At 29.9% G+C, this 27,623-nt stretch overlaps 5 protein-coding genes across 8 annotated transcripts; 3 read left to right on the top strand and 2 right to left on the bottom strand.

Annotated features, from left to right (window-relative positions):
* The first annotated feature begins 340 nt into the window (after positions 1-340).
* LOC111421151 (position-specific antigen beta subunit myospheroid) lies at positions 341-13,113 on the top strand. Of its 2 annotated transcripts, none has more exons than XM_023054297.2 (12): positions 341-467; positions 2,193-2,343; positions 2,402-2,687; positions 2,746-2,974; positions 6,587-6,671; positions 7,105-7,275; positions 7,332-7,592; positions 7,645-7,767; positions 7,821-7,988; positions 8,043-8,691; positions 8,753-9,039; positions 13,011-13,113. In XM_023054297.2, exons 2-12 carry the CDS (start codon positions 2,194-2,196, stop codon positions 13,077-13,079), a joined length of 2,478 nt encoding a protein of 825 aa, XP_022910065.1. In that variant the 5' UTR covers positions 341-467; position 2,193; the 3' UTR covers positions 13,080-13,113. The 2 variants fall into 2 exon arrangements, with proteins under 2 accessions (XP_022910065.1, XP_022910064.1); XM_023054296.2 differs by lacking the exon at positions 6,587-6,671 and adding an exon at positions 3,066-3,150.
* Positions 13,114-16,676: 3,563 nt separating this feature from the next.
* Positions 16,677-22,945, top strand: LOC111421083 (uncharacterized). Its single transcript, XM_023054213.2, has 5 exons — positions 16,677-17,093; positions 17,170-17,371; positions 17,512-17,695; positions 22,194-22,289; positions 22,351-22,945. Exons 1-5 carry the CDS (start codon positions 16,921-16,923, stop codon positions 22,806-22,808), a joined length of 1,113 nt encoding a protein of 370 aa, XP_022909981.1. The 5' UTR covers positions 16,677-16,920; the 3' UTR covers positions 22,809-22,945.
* Positions 22,946-23,040: 95 nt separating this feature from the next.
* LOC111421084 (tRNA methyltransferase 10 homolog A) lies at positions 23,041-24,249 on the bottom strand. The gene is made up of 3 exons (XM_023054215.2): positions 23,473-24,249; positions 23,249-23,354; positions 23,041-23,199 (listed from the first exon to the last, which is right to left on the bottom strand). Exons 1-3 carry the CDS (start codon positions 24,157-24,159, stop codon positions 23,057-23,059), a joined length of 936 nt encoding a protein of 311 aa, XP_022909983.1. The 5' UTR covers positions 24,160-24,249; the 3' UTR covers positions 23,041-23,056.
* Positions 24,250-24,734: 485 nt separating this feature from the next.
* LOC111421096 (NADH dehydrogenase (ubiquinone) B17 subunit) lies at positions 24,735-25,379 on the bottom strand. Its single transcript, XM_071201284.1, has one exon. The coding sequence runs from the start codon at positions 25,293-25,295 to the stop codon at positions 24,795-24,797; it is 501 nt and encodes a 166-aa protein (XP_071057385.1). The 5' UTR covers positions 25,296-25,379; the 3' UTR covers positions 24,735-24,794.
* A 192-nt stretch (positions 25,380-25,571) lies between these two features.
* Positions 25,572-27,415, top strand: LOC111421095 (protein RER1). 3 transcript variants are annotated; one of them, XM_023054228.2, is made up of 6 exons: positions 25,572-25,700; positions 25,840-25,933; positions 26,215-26,319; positions 26,511-26,607; positions 26,668-26,888; positions 26,943-27,415. In XM_023054228.2, the coding sequence occupies exons 2-6, from the start codon at positions 25,865-25,867 to the stop codon at positions 27,039-27,041; spliced, it is 591 nt and encodes a 196-aa protein (XP_022909996.1). In that variant the 5' UTR covers positions 25,572-25,700; positions 25,840-25,864; the 3' UTR covers positions 27,042-27,415. The 3 variants fall into 3 exon arrangements, with proteins under 3 accessions (XP_022909996.1, XP_022909995.1, XP_071057343.1); XM_023054227.2 differs by lacking the exon at positions 26,215-26,319 and adding an exon at positions 26,082-26,186 and having other exon boundaries at positions 25,573-25,700; XM_071201242.1 differs by lacking the exon at positions 26,215-26,319 and having other exon boundaries at positions 25,573-25,700.
* Positions 27,416-27,623: the final 208 nt, after the last annotated feature.

Genomic DNA, 27,623 nt, shown 5'->3' with positions numbered 1-27,623 from the left:
TATTGTGATAATAAATATAACAATTATATTGTTCTTATGCAAAATTAACATATAACTATTTGTTTATGAATTATTTAAACAACAATTATAAATTAAAATTAATTTGAAGGATATACTTATGTGTGTAGACAACCCAAATTACACAATCAAAATTTTTTAAATTTAATTTATTCAAAAACTTTATAACTAATAATTATTGTATTAAATTAACTAAATTGCGTTAAAATTTAAAATAATACGTATTATAACAATTATTCTTTTGATAATTTAAAGTTTTGTGTTTAACAATTTTCCTCGATAGATGTCTCTATACATCCAATATCATCCACCATTTTTAGTTGGTTCCGAGCAAAATGATAAGATAGGTGTGACTCGGTTTGTGTTCGTGATATGTGAAAGATAAGTTTAATTAATCGGTTGTGATATTACGATAAAATTGATTAGTTAAGATAAACCGAACCAATAAGGTAAGTTTAGGTGGTTATCATAGCCTCAATACTGATAACTTATCGTTTTCGTCGATACTAGAACTTTATTCGATATTTGTTTACATAATTCCAGCGCAATTTCGACCTTTAAAATCGATTTAGCGCTTTAATTCGGCGAGATTTCGAGGGGAAAACCTTAAAAATCGAGAATAAAATAACATACTTTCGTGGCGATCTAACGTGGGTGGACATAAATTTTTCTTATTAAGCTCGACTCGACTCGGTTTCATTGTTTTATTAAAATAAGCTTTCCGAAAGTCAACACCGGATGTTTAGTTTCGTCTGGTTTTTGGTATCTTATCGTTAAAATTGATTTTTGGTTTTTGGAGGGTGTGAATCACATCGCCAAAAATAAACCATCACCTATGTGCTTGATATATGATATTATTACGGGTGATGAGGTTTTCCTTGAATCACCGAGGATATTTTCTTTTCTTCGAAACGAACTGTTCTATTTCCTTTTTTAGCTTTATAGAGAGATTGGTTTTCAAGAATTTTAAGTTTGTAGCGGTTTAAGATTGATTTCAGGAAGTTAATTAATTTTATGTAACAACAATTTATATAAATATAATATTAAAATAAAAGTTGTTTTAGAAAAATTCAAGAATCATGTGGCTTAAAAATCGATGATTTTTTTAATCAATGTGAAATGACCAAAAAGACACGTTAAAAATAAAAAGGACGTGCGGAAAAGTGTAGAACATACTAAAAAATCACATTAAAGTTTCGATGTGACGTCACAAGTAATGATAAGCATGCATTTTCCTATTAAACTAGTCAACACCTAACCTACAAATTGTTTATTTTATAGCCACCCACAAAATCAATCTGATAAACTTAATAGTAAAGTTATTTTCACTAAACTAGGTGAAATTACACGTACAGTGTGTTAATTAATTATCGTATCCGACGTCATCATTGCAAGTATGCAACCAATATCACAGTATTGGTATTGCAATACGCAAACTGTGATATTGGTTGCATACTTGCAATAATGACGTCGGATACGATAATTAATTAACACAGTGTATATTTACGGATGAAACACCCTCGTTTTTCTTAGACTTTCAATGCATAACGACTGACTATCTGTCGTTAGATAGACTGTGTGTTAATACTAGAACTAACACTAGACCGAAAACTAGAAACATTCGGATTTAATCGCACGTCTCTCAAGACGGCTAAACCCGAATGATTCTAGTTCTAGGTCTTATGTTAGTTCTAGTGATAGTGCTAGTGTAAAACTAGAACTAATACTAGAACTAGAAAGTATCTGAAGACGCACGGCTAAACCCGCATGTTTCTGGTTCTAGGTCTAGGGTTAGTTCTACTTTTTTTTCAATAAAAATATACCACAATCTAACGCTAAACAACATTTAAAACTAGAACTAACACTAGACCTAGAACTAGAATCATTCGGGTTTAGCCGTCTTGAGAGACGTGCGGCTAAACCCGAATGATTCTAGTTCTTGGTCTAGTGTTAGTTCTAGTTTTAGTACTATAAAAATATGCAACATAGTGATATCTTATGCTAACTACCACTGTCACTACAGTTCGAAACAGTCAGGTTTAGCCGTCTTAAACAGACGCACGGCTAAACCCGAATGTTTCTGGTTCTAGGTCTTGTGTTAGTTCTAGTGATAGCGTTAGTGTAAAACTAAAATTAACTAACTTATACCTAAACTTCTTTTATTATTTCATTAGAATGAAGTCCACATCATTTCTACTTCTTCCACTACTTATTACCCTCATAAATTGTCAAGCACCGGCGAACGTAATTCAAAATCCTTGCGTTTCCAAAACAACATGCCACGAATGTATTCAAACTCCATCATGTGCCTGGTGTAAAGCACCGGTTTGTATAAATCCCCAGAAATGAATTGATCAACGATTCTAATAACATTATAATTTAGAATTTCGATCAACGCACAAGATGTTTTCAACCATCCGGTCCGCAAAGTACAATTTGCCCGGAACAATTCATCGTAAACCCGGATAATCTTCAACAAATTATGGTTCAAAAAGAATTGTCAAAAGCGCATTCTTCTGGTTCTGCTGAAGGGAGTTTCGGAGCTTCTGGAAGTAGTTCAAGTTCTTCAAGTTCGAGTTCATCAAGTTCTTCCAGCGCATCTGGATCATCTTCATCATCGGAAATCGTTCAAGTTAGCCCACAAAGAATTACATTACATTTACGAGCAAGTACGTATTTGGAAGATAAATTTTAAATTATTTTGTTGATTAATTTATTACTTGATAGGACAAGCTTACACAATTTCGATGATGTATACTCAAGCTGAAGATTATCCGGTTGATCTTTATTACCTTATGGACCTTAGTAAATCGATGGAAGACGACAAAGAAAAACTTTCGAAACTCGGTAACCTTCTAGTCGAAACGATGAGTAATGTAACGTCGAATTTCCGATTGGGTTTTGGCAGCTTTGTCGATAAAGTTGTTATGCCTTACGTTAGTACAGTACCTTCAAAGTAAGTTTTTTTTTATTTATAATAATTTTAACGTTTTTTATTTTAATTAAACCTTTTGGAGTGATTTTTTTGCTATTAATTAACTCATTAGGTTGAAAGAACCATGTTCTCAATGCGAAGCACCATATGGATATCGAAATCATATGACTCTCAGCACTAACACTTCCCAATTTTCAGTAAGTTTAACAAAATTATTAAAAAAAAAAATAATTAAAAATTGATTTAAAGAGTTTGTCACAAAATTTATAAGCAAATATTTGTGCACTATACAAATCCAATTATTAATCCCAATTTTTTGTAATCCTTTATGCATCGCCCTTGAAAACACCTTTATTATGTTTATATATCTGGTTTAAAATATACAAAAGCATGTTTTTTTCCTGTAAATTTGTAGGTCGAGGGAATTCCAGGACAACAAAATTGAGATGTTTTTGTTTCTTTCTTGTTATTTGTAGATGATGAATCTATGTAAAATATGTAAATTAGTTATAATAATTATAAATTTCTATAAATTGTTTACTATACGGGATGATTCAGACACATATGACAGTTTTTATTCCAAAACGATGAATCCATAAAAGATAAACTAAATGTATGGTAAGAGTATTGTTCCATAATCCAACAAAAACAACTTTACTATACAGTTGGCCCTCGATTTAAGCTGCAGTTCCGTTCCTATAAACCACTACGTAAATCGAAATCGGCGTAAAAATAAACCTATTTACAGTCAGGTTTACACATACACGCATAAAGTTCATCACTCAAAGTTGCAATGGTTAAAAGGATACGCTTTAAATCTGCCGTTTTCATCACTTTTAGAATTTCTTCTTCGTTATCCTCTGACTGTTCACGATCCAATTCTTTGTATAATTCTTCTAGGTCTTCATTTCAGAGTGGTTGATCTTGGACTTTTAAAGGTTCTGTGACTCTTGAGCAGTAACATCTTCCAATCCCAAAACACCTGCAAGCCTGGTAATGTCTTCAATTAAATTCTACTGTTGTGGTACTTCAAACTCGTGCATTAATGCTGGCAGAAGTTTACGCCAAACTCCATTTAAACGTTTTGCCAAAATTTCATCCCAAGCCCACTTTACATTATTAACCCGGCAGTGGGAACGTGAATAACCTTCATATACACTTTATATATGTCCCTGGGTCAGATCGACCCAACGTCGATCACGTTGACTGTTTTATCTGAAGCGTCCTAAACTCTCATCATTTCTATGAAAGTATTGGATGTTGTATTCGGGTACATGTAATCAACTTTGACAGCCAATGGTGTTTTGATTTCGTCTAATTTTTAAGGATGTCCTGGAGCATTGTCCATGAGAAGAAGTGCCTTGGGTGTTAATTTATTTTTTTCACAAAAAAAGAAGTACTTGGGCAAAAATAATTTGTATACCGATCTGTGAAAATAGCTTGTGTGACTCTTTCTTGTTCCATTTGAAAATAAACTGGTAACATGTCTTTATTGGGACCCTAAAGCACGTGGAGTCTGCGAATAGTACACAAACATTGGTTGAAGTTTCAAAGTTCTTAAAACATTCGCTCCCAGCAAAAGAGTTATTCTATCTTTCGCAACTTTAAAATCTGGAGCAAATCGCTCTTCACCAGAATAGAGAATAGTTGCCTTGTTTTACATAACCATGAAATTCCTTAAGAAAATCAGCCGTCGGCGCAACATCTGCACTTGCTGCTTCACCACATAATTCCACACAACGACAGTTACTTCGGCATTAAAATCTCATAAACCAAGTAAATCAACCCTTGCTTCCCAAAAATGTTTCCTCACCTCCATCTGTTTCCTTAAGATTATTAAAAATTGATTTTGCATTTTCCGTTATAGCAGCTTGAGTCAATAGAACATTTTTTTGATGTCATAATCCACCCATTCCATTTTTTCAAAAATTTTACCTCTGCTATAACTTACATGTTTAACATTTAGTGCTGTGGACTGTTGAGCAGAGTGTTTAATTTTATCTATATTTTCATAATTATAGTAACAGTTGATGGAGGCAAATTTAAAGAACTACAGACATTAGGGGTCTGTGTTTCTAGGGAAATAGATTGTCGTGCCTTCTTAACACTGTTATGCAACTTGATGCCCTTCTTTTAGTTGAAATAGTAACCCTTTTTTATTCTTATATACGTGGATACCTAAATTTTTATTTTAACATTTTTATTTATTTCAATATTATTTTAAAAAAATATGATGTATACCCAACAACCAATAAATACGTTCAGTAAATACATAAATACTAAAACCAACTACATTGAACAACGAATTATAGTATAGGGGGAAAGACCGATCGAGACATCGGGGATTCACACAGCAAACTGCGTACCGGCATAATTGTGAAACATCGTAAATTGAGCCGGCATAAACCGAGGGCTACCTGTATACAGTGTGTTAATTAATTATCGTACCCGACAAAGTATGCAACCAATATCACAGATTGGTATTGCAACGCGACTAAAGTTTCTAAAAACGATGGCGACAATTCATTAGCGTTAAAAGCCGTTTAAAAAATATTAGATACTTCTATATTTTAATAATTAAAAAAATATTTTAACAGGTTCACGCCGGCGTGCATCACCGGAGGTTTTCATTATATTAATTTGCTTATTGACTTACCGCTTAACACATTGGCTGCCACGTGATGGCGTCATGAATGACATTCATATATGAATGACGTGGCAGCCAATGTGTTAAAGCAACCGCTAGAAACAAGGATAGTTCTAAAAAGAACTATTTCGAAAAATGTAAAGGCAGCAAAAGACTGTTAAAGAACAAAGAAAATACGGAAACTCACTAAGCCTATAACACTCACAACAATAACGTTCGATCAGCTGTTAACATCTGGTTACTAATTTAAAATTATACAAGCTGCCACTACATATTGAGATGTGCAGCCAATATTACACAGGTCACGTGGGTTACGATAATTAATTAACACAGCGTAAATATATTGCTAAACTAAGTAAATAGTCACGAGACTCCTTTACAATTGTTGCAAACATTAACTTTTAATAGTTCTTGGGTTATGGTGTGGAACGCAAAGCTTGACTTTGTAGGATTCATTGTTTATGAATAAAAACTTTCCAAAGTATGGTGGTCTGAATTATCCCGGAGTGTCGCAGTATTAATTTAAAATTCGCATCTTTAACCTGAATATGAAAAAATAAGTTCTTAATATTCAATAAATTAGAACTAGACAACTAACTAGGATTTTTCAAAATAACTTTAAAACTTATGAAAAATTGAATTTGATTATTATTGCGACATATGCATGTAGGAATGCATACTTTTCATACAAAATGTGACCTAAATTAAATTTTACTTAGGAAACGTCTTGTATTTAAATATTTTTAGGATAGCTATTTTTATTACTCAACACTTCTTCTTCCAAAATATTCAATATGTATTTTTAAATGTTAAAAAAATGGCATTTGAATGATTTTTTTTTTAATCATATCACATTTTTTATGCACACACAAATTCACAACATCAAACACATTGGGTGATGGTAAGAATATATCTTTCAAATGTCACTGATATATTATCGGCGTGGCCTCAGCATGTTTGGTGTTAGTTCCGAATTGTGGTTATAGTTTACTGGCTCCTTGCATGGGATGCGCGGCGCCGTACGGTTTCAAGAATGTCATGCGGTTATCCACGGACGCTAGGCAATTCTCCGTAAGTTCACATTTTAGCCGAGACGACCTCCGACTTTAAGAGATTATTATTACATTTTGCATGGCTTGGTACTTTTTTCGTTGCTTCCGGTGGTGGATTTATTTATCTCTTACTTTTTTTTTATAGGAAGCACTGAATTTTTGCACAATTAATTGGACTGGTTTTTGGTGATTTATTTAAAAGCTGTTCATTGTGATTTGATTTTTGCATGAATTTGTCTGTATATTTAAAACGAATTAATGGGATTTTTTTCACCAAAACACATCCTTGTGTCTCACCTTTAATATCAACCGAACCCTTTAAAAACCTTAACTTAAAAAAAGTGCACATCTTTATTTATTATTTTTTAATCTTTTTATTTAATTCTAAAAATTTGCTTGATGATTAACATTTTTTAAGTGTAAATCAAAAAATAAATTTGTAACATTAATAGCACATGGTAGATAAAGCTTCGGTATCGGGAAATTTGGACGCTCCAGAAGGAGGATTTGATGCAATTATGCAAGCGATCGTTTGCAGGAATGAAATTGGTTGGAGAGAACAAGCTCGAAGACTTTTAGTTTTTTCAACAGACGCTGGTTTTCATTACGCTGGGGATGGAAAAGTATAGAAAACAAAATAGCTTATGATATTAATGTTTTTTATATAAATCCTTTTTAGTTGGGTGGAATAATAACTCCAAACGATGGAGAGTGCCATTTAAAACACGGAATGTACACTCATTCTGATTTATTAGATTACCCCAGCATCTCGCAGATAAACCATAAAGTTAAACAAAACGCTATTAATATTATTTTTGCGGTAACTGAAAGCCAAATTAGTATTTATAAAAGGTTGCAAGAGCATATTGAAGGATCTTCAAGTGGACAATTGTCAAACGATTCCTCTAATATTGTAGAATTAGTCAAAAATCAATATGAAGTAAGAATATTTTATTCTTTATTAATATTAAAGTAATATTTTTTTTGCCCAGCAAATTTCGTCAACAGTTGAAATGAAAGATAACGCAACAAGCGCTGTTAAAATGACTTATTTTTCACAATGTTTAAACACGACCGGTCCAGAACAAAAAACCAATAAATGTAGCAACATGAAAGTAAATATTTTATGATAGAATAAAGAAGAAAAATTAAATTTAAAAATTTTTAGGTGGGGGATGTAGTAACTTTTAAAATTCAAATTGAAGTCACTGAATGTCCAGTTAATCCAAAAGATTGGAAACAAACGATTCAAATATATCCAGTTGGTTTAAACGAGAGTTTAATAGTCGATTTAAATATGTGGTGCGCTTGTGATTGCGAATTACCTTCAGATTCGGTAATAAAAAATAAAACTACAACAACAATTGTATTAAAAAAATTATTTTTGTAGTCTTACGAACCAAATTCCCCAATATGTCATCATTCAGGAACATATAAATGTGGAATTTGCGAATGTCACAAAGGAGCTTTCGGTCGTTTTTGTGAATGTTCCACTGAAAAATCCGAAGTTCAAGATCAAAAGGGTTGTAGACCCAGCGCAAACGCCACGGTAGATTGCTCCGGAAGAGGAACTTGTACATGTGGTCGTTGCGAATGTAACACTCGTGATAAAGAAGATGAAATAGTCGATGGTCCATTTTGCGAGTGTGATAATTTCTCATGCGATCGACATCAAGGGCTTTTATGTAGCGGGCCAACTCACTCGACGGGATGCTTGTGTGGAAAATGTATGTGTAAACCGCCATGGACTGGAGCAGCTTGCGAATGCACGACTTTACAAGATACGTGTTTTGCCCCTGGAAATGATAAAATTTGTTCGGGAAAAGGAGATTGCGTTTGCGGGGTGTGCCAATGTGAAAGTACAGATGAAATCCGATATTCAGGAAAGTTTTGCGAGAAGTGCCCCACTTGTTCAGATAGATGTGAAGAGTTGAAAGATTGTGTTCAATGCCAAATGTGGAAAACTGGGCCGTTTAAGGATAATTGTACTGAAAGTTGTGTTAATGTTACAACCCCAATTACAGTTGAATATATAGATAGTAAGTTGCTTTATTTTATTATGATTTAAAGGATTTAATTTTATTTTTTTTTAATAAATAGAAAATGAAGATAATGATGAAACACTTTGTACCTTTTTGGATGAAAACGATTGCCGATTTTATTATGTTTATTACTTTGATAGCAATAAAAAAGAAATTATTAAAGCACAAAAAGAATTGGAGTGTCCACCAAAAGTTTTATTCACTGGAATTATTTTTGGTGTTATTGCTGCAATTGTGTTGATGGGAATGGCTATTCTTCTTTTATGGAAATTGCTTACCACAATTCATGATAGGAGAGAATTTGCTAAATTTGAAAAAGAAAGGATGATGGCCAAATGGGATGCTGTAAGTAATATGTATAACTATTTTATCTAAATTTGGGTTATAAAAAAAATGCGTAAACCAAGCTTCATTATTTAATTAGGGATTTGTTAAGTTTGCTTGAATTTAACGTGCGCTTTATAGCTTTATGAGCTTTATAAAATTGTGTCTTAATTAAGATATAAAATTTATTGCGACTCCGCCAAAGTAAACACTCGTTTAATATCAAATTAAGCATTTTATAAGATTACATTATTATTAGAGTTACACTCATTATAATGAAGACGTCGGGATTTTAATAGTTATTTGACTAGCGATCAGTTATCATGGTTTAACAACAACAGCAACACAATCAATGACGAAGAAAAATGTATAAAAGTAGAAAACACAACAATAATGGGATGAATGTTTCAGTTTTGGATTTACCTGGCCTGAAAATATATTCTATCAGATTCAAAAATTGGCTAATGCTTTTGATAGTAGCGAGAGGATGTTAGGAAAACCAATTTTCTGCAAAAACAATTAAACCTCCATTTTTTCTCTTCCATAACAGAAACCATTTATTTCCCGAAAAAAGTTACAGTTTAAGATATGCTGGAAATAACGAAATTTAATTAATTGAAATATACTGGCCAAATTCTAAATTCCAAGAGAAAGGTTGGAAATCACATTGACCAAAGTCTAAATTCAGGAATAATTCTGGATTTGCATTAATTAGACGTCCGACCTCAACAAGACTCAAGAATTACACTATCCAGTCTCTATAAGGATATGCGAAATTACACTGCATACATTTCGGATATAACAAGGGATCTAGAAACTTATTCCATAAAGAACAGTTTTATATGAAATCTGGATTTGTATTGCCTATACTCCAGATTTCAAAGAACTGTCTAAATTATGTTGATCAGAACCTTGATTACAGTGAGAAGTCTATAATTACACTACAATTGGAAAACTAATTATTGTACAAACATCAAAATGAAAATTAAGAGAAAGTTGACAACAGTTAGTTGATAAACAATACATTGATTTTACATTACTTAGTATACATACTCTAACTGAGCATAACAAAGCATTAAGTAAATATATGATGGAAATTACCCATCTAAATAAACCTTACTACAAATTTCAGGAGTAACCTCCCCCTTCATCAGGTTACAAAATTATTTTATGGGGTTAACAAGAGTTAGAATAGCTTAAAAATATGTACGAAGGAAAAAGTAGGTGCTTTAATTCTCATAACAGAATTTTGAGGTTTTTCACATACTTTTTAGAAAAAAATTGGTATAAAATAAAATGGAAAGATAAAATAGATGCCTGTAATAACAGGATCTGATGTTATAAAAAGGGCTATGCTGGGCTCTGAATTGCCTCATGTCTTCATTCCTTGCCTCCTATGCCTACTCTGAAAGCTGCCCTATTGGAATAAGGACACGTTTGATGGCTAAAGAGCCATGTAAAAGGCTTTTATGTACGCTGGGAGGCATCATGTACCAACCAAAATTCAAAAAACCCTAATTATCTTCCAAATTATTAATATTAGATATAGGACACATTTATTTATTTATTTATTTAATTTGCCCAAAAAGAAATATACATATAAAGTATACACATGGGACATAAAAGATGTAAAATGAGACGTCGAAGACGACTAACGATAAGTAATAATATATTGGGAGTGCCATTTAAAAAAATGAAGTTATGGTACTTCCAATTTGCGAAAAGTTAACGTGCCATAGTTAAGTGACCAAACGATCTAGACAGCCGTCCTCGACACTAAAACATACTCCTTCATGTTGCTTAATCATGTTCTGAATCCTAACTTGTTATTCCAAAAATCGAGTGTTCTCTGATTTTTTGAACAGATCTCTGCTAGAGCAGATTTTTTTAGAAAAAATCGAATAACTCGAGAACGGCCGAATCAAATTACAAAAAGTAAAGTTATTCATAAACCTTGAAAATAGACAAATCCAAATATGTAAAAATATACCGGGTGTTTCATTTAAAAATAATATATGTAGCGACTTCCGGTATATCCGGAAGTGCTAGAAATCTGAAAATATTTTATTCGAAAAGAACGAAATTGATTATATTTAAATCTGAATTCTCAATTTTAATTCAATTTTTATGTTGGACAGAAACGTCTAATGACCGGTTTCGCTGAGACACCCTGTATATATCAATGTCCTTAAATACCCCCCAGATATCAACCTTTACGTAAATTATCCTTTTTTTTCGCAATTTTAGTTTTCTACAGGTGTACAAAAAATATGGAAGAAAAAAGAAAAATTGCATATGTGGATTTTTCGTTAGCAACGAAGATGTTTGGAGTAAGCTCCGCCCATTCCTGTGACGTCAAGGCTTAGGTTGTCTATTCCATAATGACGCCGTAATTTGGTCAAATCTTTTTAAATAAAAGTTTCAATATCTCGAAAACTATGCAGTTTAAAGCATTAAAATCTTATGGCATTTTGCAACACCTTGTCAAAAGGAATCCAAAAACCTTAAAATATACAGGGTGTTCCATTTAAAAAACACACTCACCATGTCGTAACTCAGACTGCCGTCATCATTTTTATTTTATTTCTACGCCAAGATATGCGGAAAATAGTTTCAAGTAATTTTTATTTAACACTTTTTTTAACCATTATTCCATACTTTTTGTGCACCCCGTATATTGTTTTCGCCATCTTGATTTTTGAAAAGTTTACTATTAGAGCCCCAGATTCGTAATCAGTACCCCAAAAGATCCCACCAATACCAAGTTTTATTAAAAATGAAGAGAAAATGAAAATTTGCTTGGAGTTTTAATTCCAGAATTTTTGTTGTATCTCAATTTATGGTTCATTATGGCCCTCCTCCTTTGAATATATTATTAATTATATCATAATAAAGAAATTCTCAAAATTTCAAGTCATTAACATCTAATGAAAAAAAGTTGCGCGTTAAAATGTAAAGAATTTTACAATTTCCACGAAGCAAAATCACACTCTCTGATATTTTAATGGTATGAACTTGCCTTCTTCAATCGGACGTTTTCAGTGCTTAAAACTTCAGCATTATTCTTTCACATTAATGTATAGTGAGAGCGTTTCACGCGCTACTTGCATTCGACAGTTTTCAAAGTAACTTCTTATACACTATTGTTCGCTATAATAATAAATTTTTTGTGGAATTAGGTTTACTGAAGTCTTAAGAAAAATTTCCTATACTTGAAAATCTTACATTTCTGGGTTTACAAACACTTTTTCAAAAGAGCTCGCTTCGCTTCTCTCTGCATAGGCCATAACGTGTTAAATACTGTCCTATTGATATACACTGAATGTTTGTAAACAGTATCAGCGTTTTGATTTGCTTTTGTTTATAATATTTTTAATTATAAATAGATAAAGCTAATTGATAAATAGATTTACTGAATGTAAAGTTATTATTTTGAATTGCCAGAGATTACATGCATTGGACAAACGAGGACGGAGGGGGTCGGGGATTACTGTATATGTCTGAGACAAACAGACGTATATAAAAGTATAGCGATGGCCTATCCAGATCGTTGAAGAAAACAGTCAAAGTCCAAAAACTAATCTTAACAACCCTCCTTGTTCATCAGATAATTAAGGAAAATTTCCGAGAACTGTCTCTTTGCAAATTTAAACTACTGTTCCACCACTACTAATCTTAATTTGGTAGTTAAAAAATTCCATAAACATTTTAAAAAAGAAATATTCTAAGATCTGTTATAAAACAAATTCTACTTATTCAGAAAGTTTTTAATGTAATTTATCCCTTATCTTAATGTAAATATGTTGATGATGTAACATGCTTTATTGTATGTTGAGTTAATTTACAAAAAGAAAAAAAAACGTGAAGTCATTTGCTAACAATTCAGACATTACAATGTAGATAATTACAAAAACGTTCTTAGAATTATATCACGACCACCATCTTTTTTATAAAACCTTAATGAAATAATTTTTTATTTATCTTTTTTTCAGAGCGAAAACCCAATTTATAAACAAGCAACTTCAACATTCAAAAATCCAACTTACGCCGGCAAAGGTTAAGCGAAAAGGATCTGAATTATTTTATTATTTAAAATTTAAAAAAAAAAAGATCTAATTATTTTTATGTTGTAACTACACAACCAAAGTCATCTCATTTAATTTTTTTCACAATCTTCTCGTTATGTAATAATCTATTTTCTTCTTCTCTCAGCTTTGTAAATATTAACTTGTTCTAAGTCAGATAATTTTATTTTCAAATAACCTCTCTAATACCTTTTTTAAAGTTTATATTTTATTATAGAAAAAATTAGCAGCTTTTTGTAGTTGTGACTTTTATATTATTTATTTTATTAATTCGTGTTTATTATTGAAAAATGAATGTTAAATCAATCCAATCTAAAATAATTTTAAAAACGCCTAAAAATGACTGCCATAAAAAAACGAATCTAAGATGATTAACATTAAATCAATATCAATTAAGGATCACTTTTTTTTTGAACCTTAATAATATTGATTTTTTTGTTGATGTCCTGCCTTAAAGCTACTTAGTAATTAAGTACATAGAGAATAAGTAGATCTATTTAAATGTTGATGTGCCTATAATATTTATAATAATATTAGTGTAAGTTTTATTTTTTTTTTCTTATTAAAAATTTAATTTTGTTGTAGTGGTTAACTTAATTTTAGTACAATGTGCCTTAAAACGCTTCATCAACGTACTTATGGATTTGACAAAAAAAAACGTTTATTAATAACTTTTGAGAGCTGATTTTTATCACAATTTTAAGATTCTTCAGATTGTTGACGACTAATCATGAATTTATAAATTATTTACTGAAATATATTGTCTTTGAACTTAGAGGAATAAAAACATTAAAATCACTAAAATTTAGTTTAATTTTTGCTTTTTAAGCAGATATTTACCCGATAAAATAAATTGAAATCATTAATGTGTTATGATGAAATATTTTCCATTAAACAACATCAACATGTTTTTAAACACATAAATTTTAATTTAATTAATGTTGTGATTTTAAAATAACACTTAATCAAAATTAATTTTTAACAGCCTATAAAAATAGGAATACGACATGGTAATGAAGCGATTATACAATACGAATTGTTTCTTATTCGTCAAAACAACTTTATGAACTCGTGGGCTATTATAACTGTGTTATTGACACGTGTATATCAATACAAAACAACAACTTATTTACCCGGCTGCAACCAAAACCGGAGATAAATGAGATTAAAAAGAAGTGAAACATGAAATTAAATTTATCCCAGCTGACAGATAAAAGTTAGGTTATTTATCTGTCAAATGGTTAATAAATTTTATTACAAAATTAATCAATTTTTATTGTAGTTAACAATTAATAATAATTTGATTTGATGTGACAAAAATAGGACTTAAATGAGATTTAAAGAAATAATATAAATATGAAAACTAAAATGTACCGTTTACAATTGACAGAAAGAAATAAAAGTGAGGTTATTTATATGTCAAATGATCAACAAATTTTATTACAAAATTGATCAATTTTTATTATAGTCAAGAATTAATAATAATTTGATTAATATGACAAAAATAGGAAATAAATGAGATAAAAAAATAATATACAAACTTAAATGTACAATTGACAGAACAATTCCAAGTGACAGATAGAAATAAAAGTAAGGTTATTTATGTGTCAAATGATTCACAAATTTTATTACATAATTAACCAATTTTTATTGCAGTCAACAATTAATAATAATTTGATTTAATGTGATAAAAATAGGAATTAAATGAGATAAGAAAAATAATATGAATATGAAAACTAAAATGTACCGTTTACAATTGACAGATAGAAATAAAAGTGAGGTTATTTACCTGTCAAATGATCAAATTTGTTTACAAAATTAACCAATTTATATTGTAGTCAACAATTAATAATAATTTGATTTAATGTGATAAAAATAGGAATTAAATGAGATCAAAAAATTATATAAAAACTTAAATGTACAATTGACAGAACAATTCCAAATGACAGATAGAAATAAAAGTGAGGTTAGTTATCTGTCAAATGATCAAATTTTATTACCAAATTAACCAATTTTTATTATAGTCAAGAATTAATAATAATATGATTAATATGATAAAAATAGGAATTAAATGAGATAAAAAAATAATATAAAAACTTAAATGTACAATTGATAGAACAATTCCAAATTAAATAATTTGACTTAATGTGATAAAAATAGGAATTAAATGAGATAAGAAAAATAATATGAATATGAAAACTAAAATGTACCGTTTACAATTGACAGGTAGAAATAAAAGTGAGGTTTTTTACCTGTCAAATGATCAAATTTGTTTACAAAATTAACCAATTTATATTGTAGTCAACAATTAATAATAATTTGATTTAATGTGATAAAAATAGGAATTAAATGAGATAAAAAAATTATATAAAAACTTAAATGTACAATTGACAGAACAATTCCAAATGACAGATAGAAATAAATGTGAGGTTATTTATATGTCAAATGATCAACAAATTTTATTACCAAATTAACCAATTTTTATTATAGTCAAGAATTAATAATAATTTGATTAATATGATAAAAATAGGAATTAAGTGAGATAAAAAAATAATATACAAACTTAAATGTACAATTGACAGAACAATTCCAAATGACAGATAGAAATAAAAGTGAGGTTATTTACGTGTCAAATGATCCACAAATTTTATTACAAAATTAACCAATTTTTATGGTAATCAACAATTAATAATAATTTAATTTAATGTGATGAAAATAAGAATTAAATGAGATAAGAAAAATAATATGAATATGAAAACTAAAATGTACAGTTTACAATTCACAGATTGAAGTAAAAGTGAGGTTATTTACCTGTCAAATGATCAAATTTTATTACCAAATTAACCAATTTATATTGTAGTCAACAATTAATAATAATTTGATTTAATGTGATAAAAATAGAAATTAAATGAGATGAAAAAATAATATAAAAACTTAAATGTACAATTGACAGAACAAATCCAAATGACAGATAGAAATAAAAGTGAGGTTAGTTATCTGTCACATGATCCACAAATTTTATTACATAATTAACCAATTTTTATTGTAGTCAACAATTAATAATAATTTGATTTAATGTGATAAAAAAAGGAAATAATATAAAAACATAAAGGTACAATTGACAGAACAATTCTAAATGACAGAAATAAAAGTGAGGTTATTTATGTGTCAAATGATCAACAAATTTTATTACAAAATTATCCAATTTTTATTGTAGTCAACAAATAATAATAATATGATTTGGTGTGATAAAAATAGGAATTATATGAGATAAAAAAAATAATATAAATATAAAACCTAAAATGTACAGTTTCCAATTGAAAGAAAGAAATAAAAGTGAGGTTATTTATCTGTCAAACGAGTACACGACGGTATGACTTTCGAAATTTGATTTCAAAATTGACCCTGAGTAGAGTCAAAAAAGTATAAACAAAAATAGTTATGTTACATATTCGGCCCGTAAGCGTTTGAGAATACATATTGCAAAATCAATTAACGACAACGACCTTCGAGATGTCGACGTCGACGACGACCGTAGCCGAGCGTGCCGAAAACGCCAAACTGCGAATTTTATCCGAGGGAACGTCATAAAATGCGCGTTATTTACCTCGAACTGGTGTAAACAGACGCGCGCGCGGAAAGCCCCCTAAATAATACGCAATTGGCAAATGCCGCCCCTGTTTTAGTGAAATTTTTTTAGTAAATTTTTAAGGTGGTACACGTTCGGTAGAGGAGACGTGAGTTTTCCAAACAAAGACGAATCCTTGTTTTCATTGGTGCGTGATTTTCGTTTTAAAACAGACAGAACCGTGTTAAAATGGAATATTTTAAAGGCCTCTATAGGAGGTTTGCGAACACCGAGGTGGTTAAGAAAGAAGACGTTGAAATGACCAGGATGAACGCCTATTTAAATGCTGTCCATAAAATTGTTTTTTGGGAGGATCCTGGATTGTCTTGGGCCGTTTTAAGTGCAGTTCACGTGTTATTTTGGTAACAATCTTTTTTCTTTGTTTTTGGAAATTCTTTAACTCCGACGGTCTATCTTTACATTTATGGGTATTTTTAGGGCAATCGTTTATTTCCAATTCAAATTATATGGAATCCTATTTTTTACTATTTTAATATTATTTATTGCCGACAATTATTTTGAGAGGATTGGACTCCTAGCTACTTCTACACCTTCTGCTGACACTATACAAAAAATTATTATTTGTTTTAAAAAATGTATTGGTTACTTTCATTATTTTCGTGCTCATAATCCACCTACAGTAAGTTTTTTATTAAAGTTACTTTCCATTATATGCAAGAAACAACTCTAAGATACCCCAAAATCTTTGTATATAATGGAAATCAGCTTAAGATATCTAACATAAACTCTTTTATTTTTTTTTTAAATGAATTTTTTTAGTTTGCTTTTATTATGTGTTCCTTCTTTGGAATCTTAACCTACATTTCAAAGAAAGTACCTGGTTATTTTTTGGCGTACGTCAACATATTAGCTGTATTTTTCTTACCGCTTATTATTTCTAAGCTACCTGAAAAGTACAAGAAAGGAATTAGTTGTGCTATGGTTCGGATTACTACCAATGAAGGTAATTAATCTTTATTTTAATTTAAAAAAATTTCGTGTAAATATTATTGTTATGATAAATATACGCCAGATTTTGATAAGATTAAATATAAAGGAACACTTGAGTCAGGTTCCTAATTATTTTTAATTTCCATAAAATTATATTTACTGTTCAAGTGTAAACTATTTTTTTGCCAGAATTGAGTTGATGAAGCGTAAATAGTATTTGAACTTTTTATCATAACACGCAATATGTTTACATCTTAACTTGTTTTTTTAACTCTTTTCTTGTTGGTACAGCATTTGACAACTTCAAGAGTTGTGGATTTAAATCCTACTCTGAGCCTTTTTTCTGTTTTTATTTATTTACAAGATAAATCTTTATGTTTATTCAGCAAATTTTTATTTGATCCATTGACGTAGTTTACTAAGTTGCAAAATTGTTGGTTTTGCAGAATACGCTAAAATTTATTTATGTGAACTTGAATCCTGTTTTATAAAAGTGCAATAGCAGTTAAATAAAATTAAAATAATTTAATGAGTTGGGTTCTTAATAGCTTATACAGGTGTCTTTCATAACTGATTTGTTAGAACTTTTTTTGATCTAAAATACTGCCGGTCTACAGAAAGTAAACGAAGTAAACCACAACTTCGTTATTTTAACTGGAATGCTATAGTTTTTATTACACCTTTCAATTATGCGCAAAAAAATGTGGTGACTTTGATAAAAGTTATTGGTACCTAGCGCTTTTCGTTTTTGAGTTGTTTTGATTTTAAAATGGTAATTCAATTTTTGACCACTCTGTATGAGAAACTCTGATACCAGGAATGACAATAGATGTGATAGCATCTGAAGAGTAATCATGCCAATTTAGACCTTTTTTGAATGAACGTTGGCTGAGAAACGGGGTTTTAAAGAACGTGGTGAGATTTGCTAAAAAAGCTTTAAAAGAATGTAGCCACAAGACTAGACATTGCTTCCAAGAGACTAAATATTGTTTCCAGGAGACTAGATATTGTTTCCAGAAGACTAAATATTGTTTCCAGAAGGCTAGATATTGTTTCCAGAAGATACGATATTGTAGCTAAAAGACTAGATATTGTTTCTAGGAGACTAAATATTGTTTCCAGAAGGCTATTACTTTCAGAAGATCAGATATTATATTAAGAAGATTAGATGCTATTGCAAAAGGCTGGATATAGTTTCCAGAAGATTAGATATTGTTGCCAGAAGGCTAGATATTGTTTCCAGAAGACACGATATTGTAGCCAGAAGACTAGATATTGCTTCTAAGAGACTAAAGATTGTTTCCAGAAAGCTAAGTATTACTTCCAGAAGATCAAATATATCAAGAAGATTAGATGCTGTTGCAAAAGACTAGATATTGTTTCCAGAAGATTAGATACTATTGCAGAAGGCTGGATATTGTATCCAGAACAGACGATATTGTGGCCAGAAGACTAGATACAGGAAGATATTTCTAGAAAATTAGGTGCTATTGTAAAACGTTGGATATTGTTTCGAGAAGAATACATTTTATTTCAAGAAAATTGCATAAAACTAGATATTGCTACCAGATGAATCGACATTTAAGCTATAGCGATATTAATTCCTGAAGGCTAAATATTGGTTTCAGAAGATTAAATATTATTCCAAGAAGATTAGATTCTATTGCAGAAGACTAGGTAATGTTTCAAGAAGACTCGATATTGTATCTATAAGACTAGATATTCATGGCGGTTAAATATTGTTTCCAGAAGATCAGATATTATTTCAAGAAGATTAGACTTATTTCCAGAAGGCCAGATATTGTTTCCAGAAGATTAGATACTATTTCTAGAAGCGTAGATATTGATTCCAAAAGACTAAATATTTTCATCAAAAGTCTAGATATTACTGCTAGAAAATAAGATATTGTTTCTAGAATACCAGAAGTTACATCCAGAAGCCTACATATAGTTTCCAATAGTCTAAATATCGTTTCAGAAGATCAGATATTATATCAAGAAGATTAGTTGCGGTTGCAGAAGATTAGATATTGTTTTCAGAAGGCTAGATATTGTTTCCAGAACACAGGATATTGTAGCCAGAAGACTAGATATTGCTTCTAGGAGACTAAATATTGTTTCCAGAAGGCTAAGTATTACTTCCAGAAGATCAGATATATCAAGAAGATTAGATGCTGTTGCAAAAGACTAGATATTGTTTTCAGAAGACTAGATACTATTTCTAGAAGCCTAGATATTGATTCCAAAAGACTAGATATTACTGCTAGAAGATAAGATATTGTTTCTAGAATACTAGAAGTTACATCCAGAAGGCTAGATATTGTTTCCAGAAGACTAGATATTATTTCAAGTAGATTGGATTCTATTGCAGAAGACTAGACATTGTTTCTAGATGACTCGACATTTAAGCTAGATATTAATTCCTGAAGGCTAAATATTGTTTTTAGAAGATTAAATATTACCTCAAGAAGATTAGGTTCTATTGCAGAAGAGTAGGTATTGTTTCGAAAAGACTCAATGTTGTATCTATAAGACTAGATATTAATTCATGATGGTTCATGATCAGATTTTCATCAAAAGTCTAGATATTACTACTAGAAGATTACATATTGTTTCTAGAATACTAGAAGTTGCATCCAGAAGGCTACATATTGTTGCCAGGAGTCTAAATTCTGTTTCAGACGGCTAGATATTATTTCCAGAAGATCAAATATTATATCAAGAAGATTAGTTGCTCTTGCAGAAGGCTGAATATTGTTGCCTAAAGACTACATATTATTTCCAGAGGGCTAAATATTGTTTTCAGAGGATCAGATGTTATATGAAGAAGATTAGATTCTATTGCAGAAAACTAGATATAAATTCCTGAAGACTTACTATTGTTTTTGAAAAGATCAGATATTATTTTAAGAAGATTAGGCTAATTATTGTTAAAAGGCTAGATATTGTTTCCAGGAGTCTAAATATTGTTTCAGAACGCTAGATATTATTTCCAGAAGATCAGATATTATATCAAGATTAGTTGCTCTTGCAGAAAGCTGAATATTGTTGCGAAAGACTACATATTATTTCCAGAAGGCTAAATATTGTTTTCAGAGGATCAGATGTTATTTGAAGAAGATTAGATTCTATTGCAGAAGACTAGATATAAATTCCTGAAGACTAACTATTGTTTCTGAAAAGATCAGATATTATTATAAGAAGATTAGGCTAATTATTGTTAAAAGGCCACAGATATTGTTTCCAGAAGACTTGACATTATTACTAGAAGGGTGAATATTTTTACTGGAAGACTAGACTTTCGCTGGAAGTTTAGATATTATTTTAGGTTCAAATTAGATAATATTGTCAGAAGACTAGATATTGCTTCCAGAAAATTGGATATTGTTTTCAGAAGACTAGATACTGTTTCCAGAACATTAAATATTGTTGTCAAAAGGCTTCATATTGTTACCATATGATTAGATATTGTTGTTAGTAGACTAGATAGTGTTATTAGAAGATTGGATGCTGCCAGCAGAAGACTACCTTTTGCTTGCAGAACACTAAATGCTGCTAATACAAGATTAGATACTATTTGCAGAAATTTCTCACTGCCTCAGCATCACTATTATTTCCAGTAAAACGCTTTTATTAAATTTAATATTTATTAATTTTCCATCATTTTAATAACGACTATGAAAACATATGTTTGATTTTGCAATTTAAAGTGTAACTTTAAACAAAATATTTAGAAGTGCTTTTAGGTAGAATCTGATTGTTTGATTTAAGTTAAAATCTGCGTCAGCACATCCAATCTCAATACTTTCTAGATACTTAATATGTACAGAAGGAAATAATTATTGTATAAAACAATCTGCGCAGTATTAAAGTTAATGAGCGTTCAACATTTGCGATTTCCAACATGCAAAACCAATTTTTCTTCATTTTATTTTGCTTCATTATTAAAGGATTTCATCATACTATTAAATCAAACATTCTGCTTCCGTGAATAAAAGATATCAGCCTTTTTTATGAACAGCATTAAAAATAGTTTACTTTTTTATCGCATTGGAAGAGATAAAAAAGAAAAAACTAGATTATTTTAATTGGATATTAAACAGTGTTATTGAGTTCTTCAAGAAGGTTGATTTTATTGGTTTTAGTATTGTTATAACACAATTTCTGGTGTATCTTTGTAAACCATTTATATTTAAAACATTATAACGAGAAAATTAAACGTAACAAAATGTTTAGTCATAAATGATTGATTAATCCATTTTAATAACTCGTGCATTACTAAAAAATGAGGCAATAGGATGATTTATTTTTTACATCATAGATGTGCAGATTAAATCGTTTACATATACACGTGTTATTGGATTCTGATGATAACGAATTAATTGATGTATCATCCAGTTCAAATACTCAGATTATCTCAAATCTGGCAAAAAATTAAATTTAGCTTTTACCCTACTTTACTTATAAACCGCATTTAAATTAGCAAATTAATTTTTTATTTTAATTTTGAGGTGTTGTAGCTGAACATGAATTAATTCCCTATATATCAGAGAAAGATTTAAATGACAAGGACGAAATAGAAAGTGTATTAACGGATAAAACTGTTGGTAAGTTATTATTTTATTCTCTTTATATAACTTTTATATTTCAATTAATTTTTTTTTTAAGATTCGATAACAAGTTCATTTATAAGTGGAATAAGTACAATGCCGTCCCATATGGAAGGTGAAGGTAGCGTCGATGGTTTAGAAGAAGACGATCTTCTTCCAACACAACAACCAAAACCTCGTGGTTCTTTCACCGCTGTTGATAATTACTCGAGCGATTCAGATTCGGACAGTAAAGGTCTTCAATTTGAATCGGGCCATTTTAAAGATAGTTCTTCTGATGAAGAAATAAACTACACCGTGGGACTACAATTTACTGACGATCCTTTAGGGGGGACGCAAACGATTGCGAGAAATCTAGCCTCAGGATTGTTGAGTAATTTAACTTCAATGGGACAAGCATTAGTTACGAATGTGCTGACTCAACAACTACAAGGTACTCAAGAGGAAAGGCCTCGAAGGCACGATAGCGATAGCGATTTTGAATTTATTAATTCGGACGAAGTTGATATGAATTAAAATTTTTTTTTAAATATGATGGAGAGGATATTTGTGATAAATATTATTATTATTATTATATACATGTTGCGCCAAAATTAGTGTAGTAGTTTATTTATTGTGATTTTTTCTTGTTTTGTTTAGATTTATGGTGTACTTTTTTGTGTTTTTTTTTTCTTGCTCTCCCCTTGTAAAACTCCTTTCAATGTAAAATTTTGTTGTGGTTTTTATCGATACGAATCAAAAATATGGATAAGGTTATTTTAGTTTTATTTATTAATTTCTACTTCTATTAATTTCGTTTCTTGAATTTCGTTTTGAGTTGGTTGCATATTTATGCGTTTAGGTAAAGTCGTTTCGAAAGCTTCTTTGAATGTTTTACCTTCGGATACTCTTAGAAGAATTTCAAAAACTAAAATAATTGAGTTAAAAATTAAGTTAGAAATTGATTGATTAGTTACCTTGATTTATAGTAAATACTTTCCTATGTTTTAATTTAAAATATTCTCCAATTGGCAATTGACCGTGGGATATTCCTTGTTCTACAGCTTTCTTATAGCAAATACCCTGTGAGTTATTTATAAATTTAGTTTCTTTTTTGAATAGTATTTTAGTTTGTATTAATTAATATTTATTAAATCAAAAATAAAAGATTTAAGAAATTATTTTTTTTTATTAAACTTACTTTGTGCGAATTATGATCAACTAATCCTCCTATAATATAAACTTTATCATCTTCCAATTCATTAATAACATTATCGCTTTCACTACTTAAATAAATCAATTTTTCTTTTGGAAAAATCTTTAAATATTCATCTTCACAAAAATTAATGTCCCAATACTCATAGCCGTGGTGTTTCCCCATTTCTTCTTTAGCTTTTCCTTCAAAACTGGTTAAATACAATTGCATTGGAGCTTTAGCTCTTCGATTATCGGTATAAACCCTTAATATTTGTTTAATCACTTTTCCCAAATCTTTACTTATCATTAAATCATCAAAACTTAAATCTATAACCACTGATATTTTACAAGAACTATTTGCCATGGTGCTTCTTTTTAATTGCTTTCGACTGGGTCCCAAATCAATGTTGTTTAGCTTCGCTTCAATCTTTTTCCTTTTAGTTTTGATACGTTCATTAGCTCGTTTTAATTTTTTCGTTTCTTGCCATTTTAACATTTTATTATACTTTTTAAGTTGTCGTTTAGTTAATTTAGAAATTTCTACTCCGTTAAAATATTCTTGTTTTTCTGTGTCGATGTTTGAGGACGTGTTGGTGTCATTTTCAATTAAAATCTTTTTACTTTCTTCTAATGGGGCATCGTTAGATGTTTCTAATTTTCTTTTTACTCCTAAATTACTTAATTCATCCATTTTTATAGTCAATTTCAATTAAAAACAGGATAACTTATTTTTTTTGAGGTTAAAGCACATTATTATTTATACATTAAGGTTATGTTTTGAGTTGTCAAAATTTTTTTAATTTTATATTAATACATTACAATTAAAGCTTTAATTATAACATTACAAATAATAAGACTTATAAATACAAATTTTACATCCTAAAACAACAATTTTTCTATATTAATTATAATTTGAGGATTAAATTGAGGTTATGTTTTGAGTTGTCAATTTTTTTTAATTTTATATTAATACATTACAATTAAAGCTTTAATTATAACATTACAAATAATAAGACTTATAAATACAAATTTTACATCCTAAAATAACACTCTATATTAATTATAATTTCAGGATTAAATTGAGGTTATGTTTTGAGTTATCAAATTTTTTTAATTTTACATTAATACATTATAATTAAAGCTTTAATTTTATTATAATAATTATAAAAAACAAATTTTACATCCTAAAATAACACTTTCCTTCTATATTAATTATAATTTAAGGATTAAATTGAGGTTATGTATCTGTCAAAATAAATTAAAATATATTTCGTTATAATTTATTAACATAACAAATAACTACACAATTATTCGCCTTTTCTTAATTTACAAATTAACTTTTACATCTTTAAATCCTCTAGAAGCATAATCAGCTCCGACTGTTCGTTCTGAAACTTTAGGAAATTCAGGATCACCGGGGAATACTGCAATTCGCGATTCAACTTTTCTCCAACCTCCAGGGCGAGTCCAATCGTTTCCATTATACTTAAAATAATAAGTGCATCCATAAGCAAAAAGTGTAATCATCAAGAATTTTCCGGCGAAGTAACGAATATGAAGGGCCCTTTGTGCGCCAACAATCGGGGTGATCATTACACGAAATGCGTCTAAGGGTGCACGGTAAAGTCGACGGATGGGGTTTACGGTTTCCCTGTAGAGTTCCGGAACGAATTTTGGTTCTCCATGGGCTAATTCTTGATCTTTTAAGTATTGCTTACGGAAGGCTCTTTCGGCGTCTGTCATGCCCAGGAGACGTTCTCTTTCGCGGGCGAGGCGACCCGCGAGATCCATGGGCATTACGCCCCCGGTTGGGGAGGATTTCACCATTTTTTCCTTTTAAAAAGGGTTATAAATTACGTAATTTCGAAATGTTTTGAATGGTGATTTTAAGGTTAATATTTGACAGATCAATGAGGTGAAGATAGAAATATAAAAGGAACTAAAAAAATTAAAACAATTCAATTTTTAAAAATTAATTTGTAAACTTGTTTGGGTTAAATCTCTTTGGGTTCTTTTTTATAATTTTGCGATTTATTTATTAATTAAATTATTATTAAGTACTTTTTGAACGTTCAAAATTTAAAAAAAAATCCCTAACTTTTTCGGGTGACACATTTGTCACCATAAAACCAAGTTGAGCTTCTTTGACGTGGATGTTTTAGTAAAAATGTTATTTAATTAATATACGGCTTATAAATTAAGCGTGTAGTAAAATAAAAATAGCATTAATTGGTGAGTTACACATTTCCGTTTCGTGTATTATCGATTTGACTGTTACACAATTGTTTAATTTAACTATTAACTAACCTGCTAATTAGTTTTATCGGTTTCTATTAATTAATAATTATTACGTGAAATCTTTGTTTTTTAGATGGTATATTACGTAGACCTTTACAATGGATGACGATTTATTACAACCAAAGAAAAAAAGTGTCATCTCACAAGCATGGACAAGGTTATCACAGGTTAGTGATTACAGGATTAATTATTTTATGGGCTATCATTATTATATGGAGTATATTATTTGCTTTAAAACTATTACTTTGGGAATTTTGGGAATATTAAAATTTTTCATTTTAAATCATCTTACTTTTTTGGTGCTTAAAACTACAGATATTCCAAAGTACATTGGATAAATGGACACCATACACAAGGTGGCGTTGGGGCTTCACATTATCGTTACTGATATTATTCGGATTGAGAATATTCTTGATGAAGGTAGATTGATGTGTTTTCTATGTTTTAGTGGTACCAAGGAGTGGTGGATAGGACGGTACCTTGGAAAAAATCCCGATGGGTCGGGGCCCTGCTGCTCATCGCGCTTTTTATGGCAAGGGTCTTGATTGTTCAGGTATTATTATTTCAGTTTTTTAAGTTCTCTTTCATTTTGTTACCTTTGTTCAGAAGCTTTATGTCATCAATGGCTACAAAAACTGTACCTCTCCACCACTTTTTTAGTATCAAACCAACATAGACGATTTCTTTTTTAATTTATTATGGGGGAATTAATGTTGTGGACAATTTTATGTTATTGTGTTTCAGGGATGGTATATCGTGACTTATGCGCTCGGTATTTATCACTTAAACTTATTCATAGCGTTTTTGACACCTAAAATTGATCCAGCCATGGATTTTGATGGTAAAATTTATTTATTTATCCTTTTCTAATTAATTATTTTCATTAATTTTTTAAATACAGCTGATGAAAATGGTCCAGAATTACCAACTAGAGCAAATGAAGAGTTTCGGCCGTTTATTAGAAGGTTGCCTGAGTTTAAATTTTGGTATTCGGTGACAAAAAGTACAGTTTTTGCAATTATTTGTACATTCTTCGATTGCTTTAATATTCCAGTATTTTGGCCGATCCTCGTCATGTATTTCCTGACGTTATTCTGCGTTACGATGAAACGTCAAATAAAGGTACTTCAATGTTAATTAAAACCTACATTTTTATTTATAAATGTTATATTTTAGCACATGATCAAATATAGGTATTTACCATTTACACATGGAAAACCTAAATATCAAAGTCATGAGGAACCATTAATAAAACCACCGGGTGCACCAAAGTGATTAGTCAAATGATGCGAGAAAATTTCTGAACTATATGTGTTTAAAAGAAGGCATGAAAACAATGAATGAACATTTTTGTAATAGGTTTAAGAAATATCCGGATTGAAGTACTTTTTCTAAAACTTGCATATAGCTTATTAAATGTAATGTTATTGTAATTATACAAAAGAATCGTTTTCTTTTGTTATTCTTTTGTGCATAGATTATTTTTACATAATATAATTAGTTACAAATTTTTGTGTTTTATACACTTTCAAAAAGAGTACACGTTTTTATTTTATAATTTTTATTATTTATTACGTGAAAAAGTATTGTACATAAAAATATAACAGGATGGTTAAAGTCACGGTAAATAAATATTTTTGTCCTTGGTATTAACATTTTTTATTTTCATTATATTTCTTTTTGATTTAGAGAAAGTGCTATTGAACGAATAAGTGCAATTTTTAAAAGTTTTCAATAAAAACATACTCGCATGTAATTCTATTTTGTTTTTATTTCAAATTCCTCCTTGAAAAATATGTACTACATAATATATGTTTTTCTGATATCCTTGATATTATTATGTTAAAATTCACAGGA

The sequence above is a fragment of the Onthophagus taurus genome, chromosome 1 (assembly GCF_036711975.1).
Source record: "Onthophagus taurus isolate NC chromosome 1, IU_Otau_3.0, whole genome shotgun sequence".
Lineage (NCBI taxonomy): Eukaryota > Metazoa > Arthropoda > Insecta > Coleoptera > Scarabaeidae > Onthophagus > Onthophagus taurus.
Note: the sequence above shows the minus strand (reverse complement) of the source record. Positions and strands in the feature narration are given on the sequence as shown.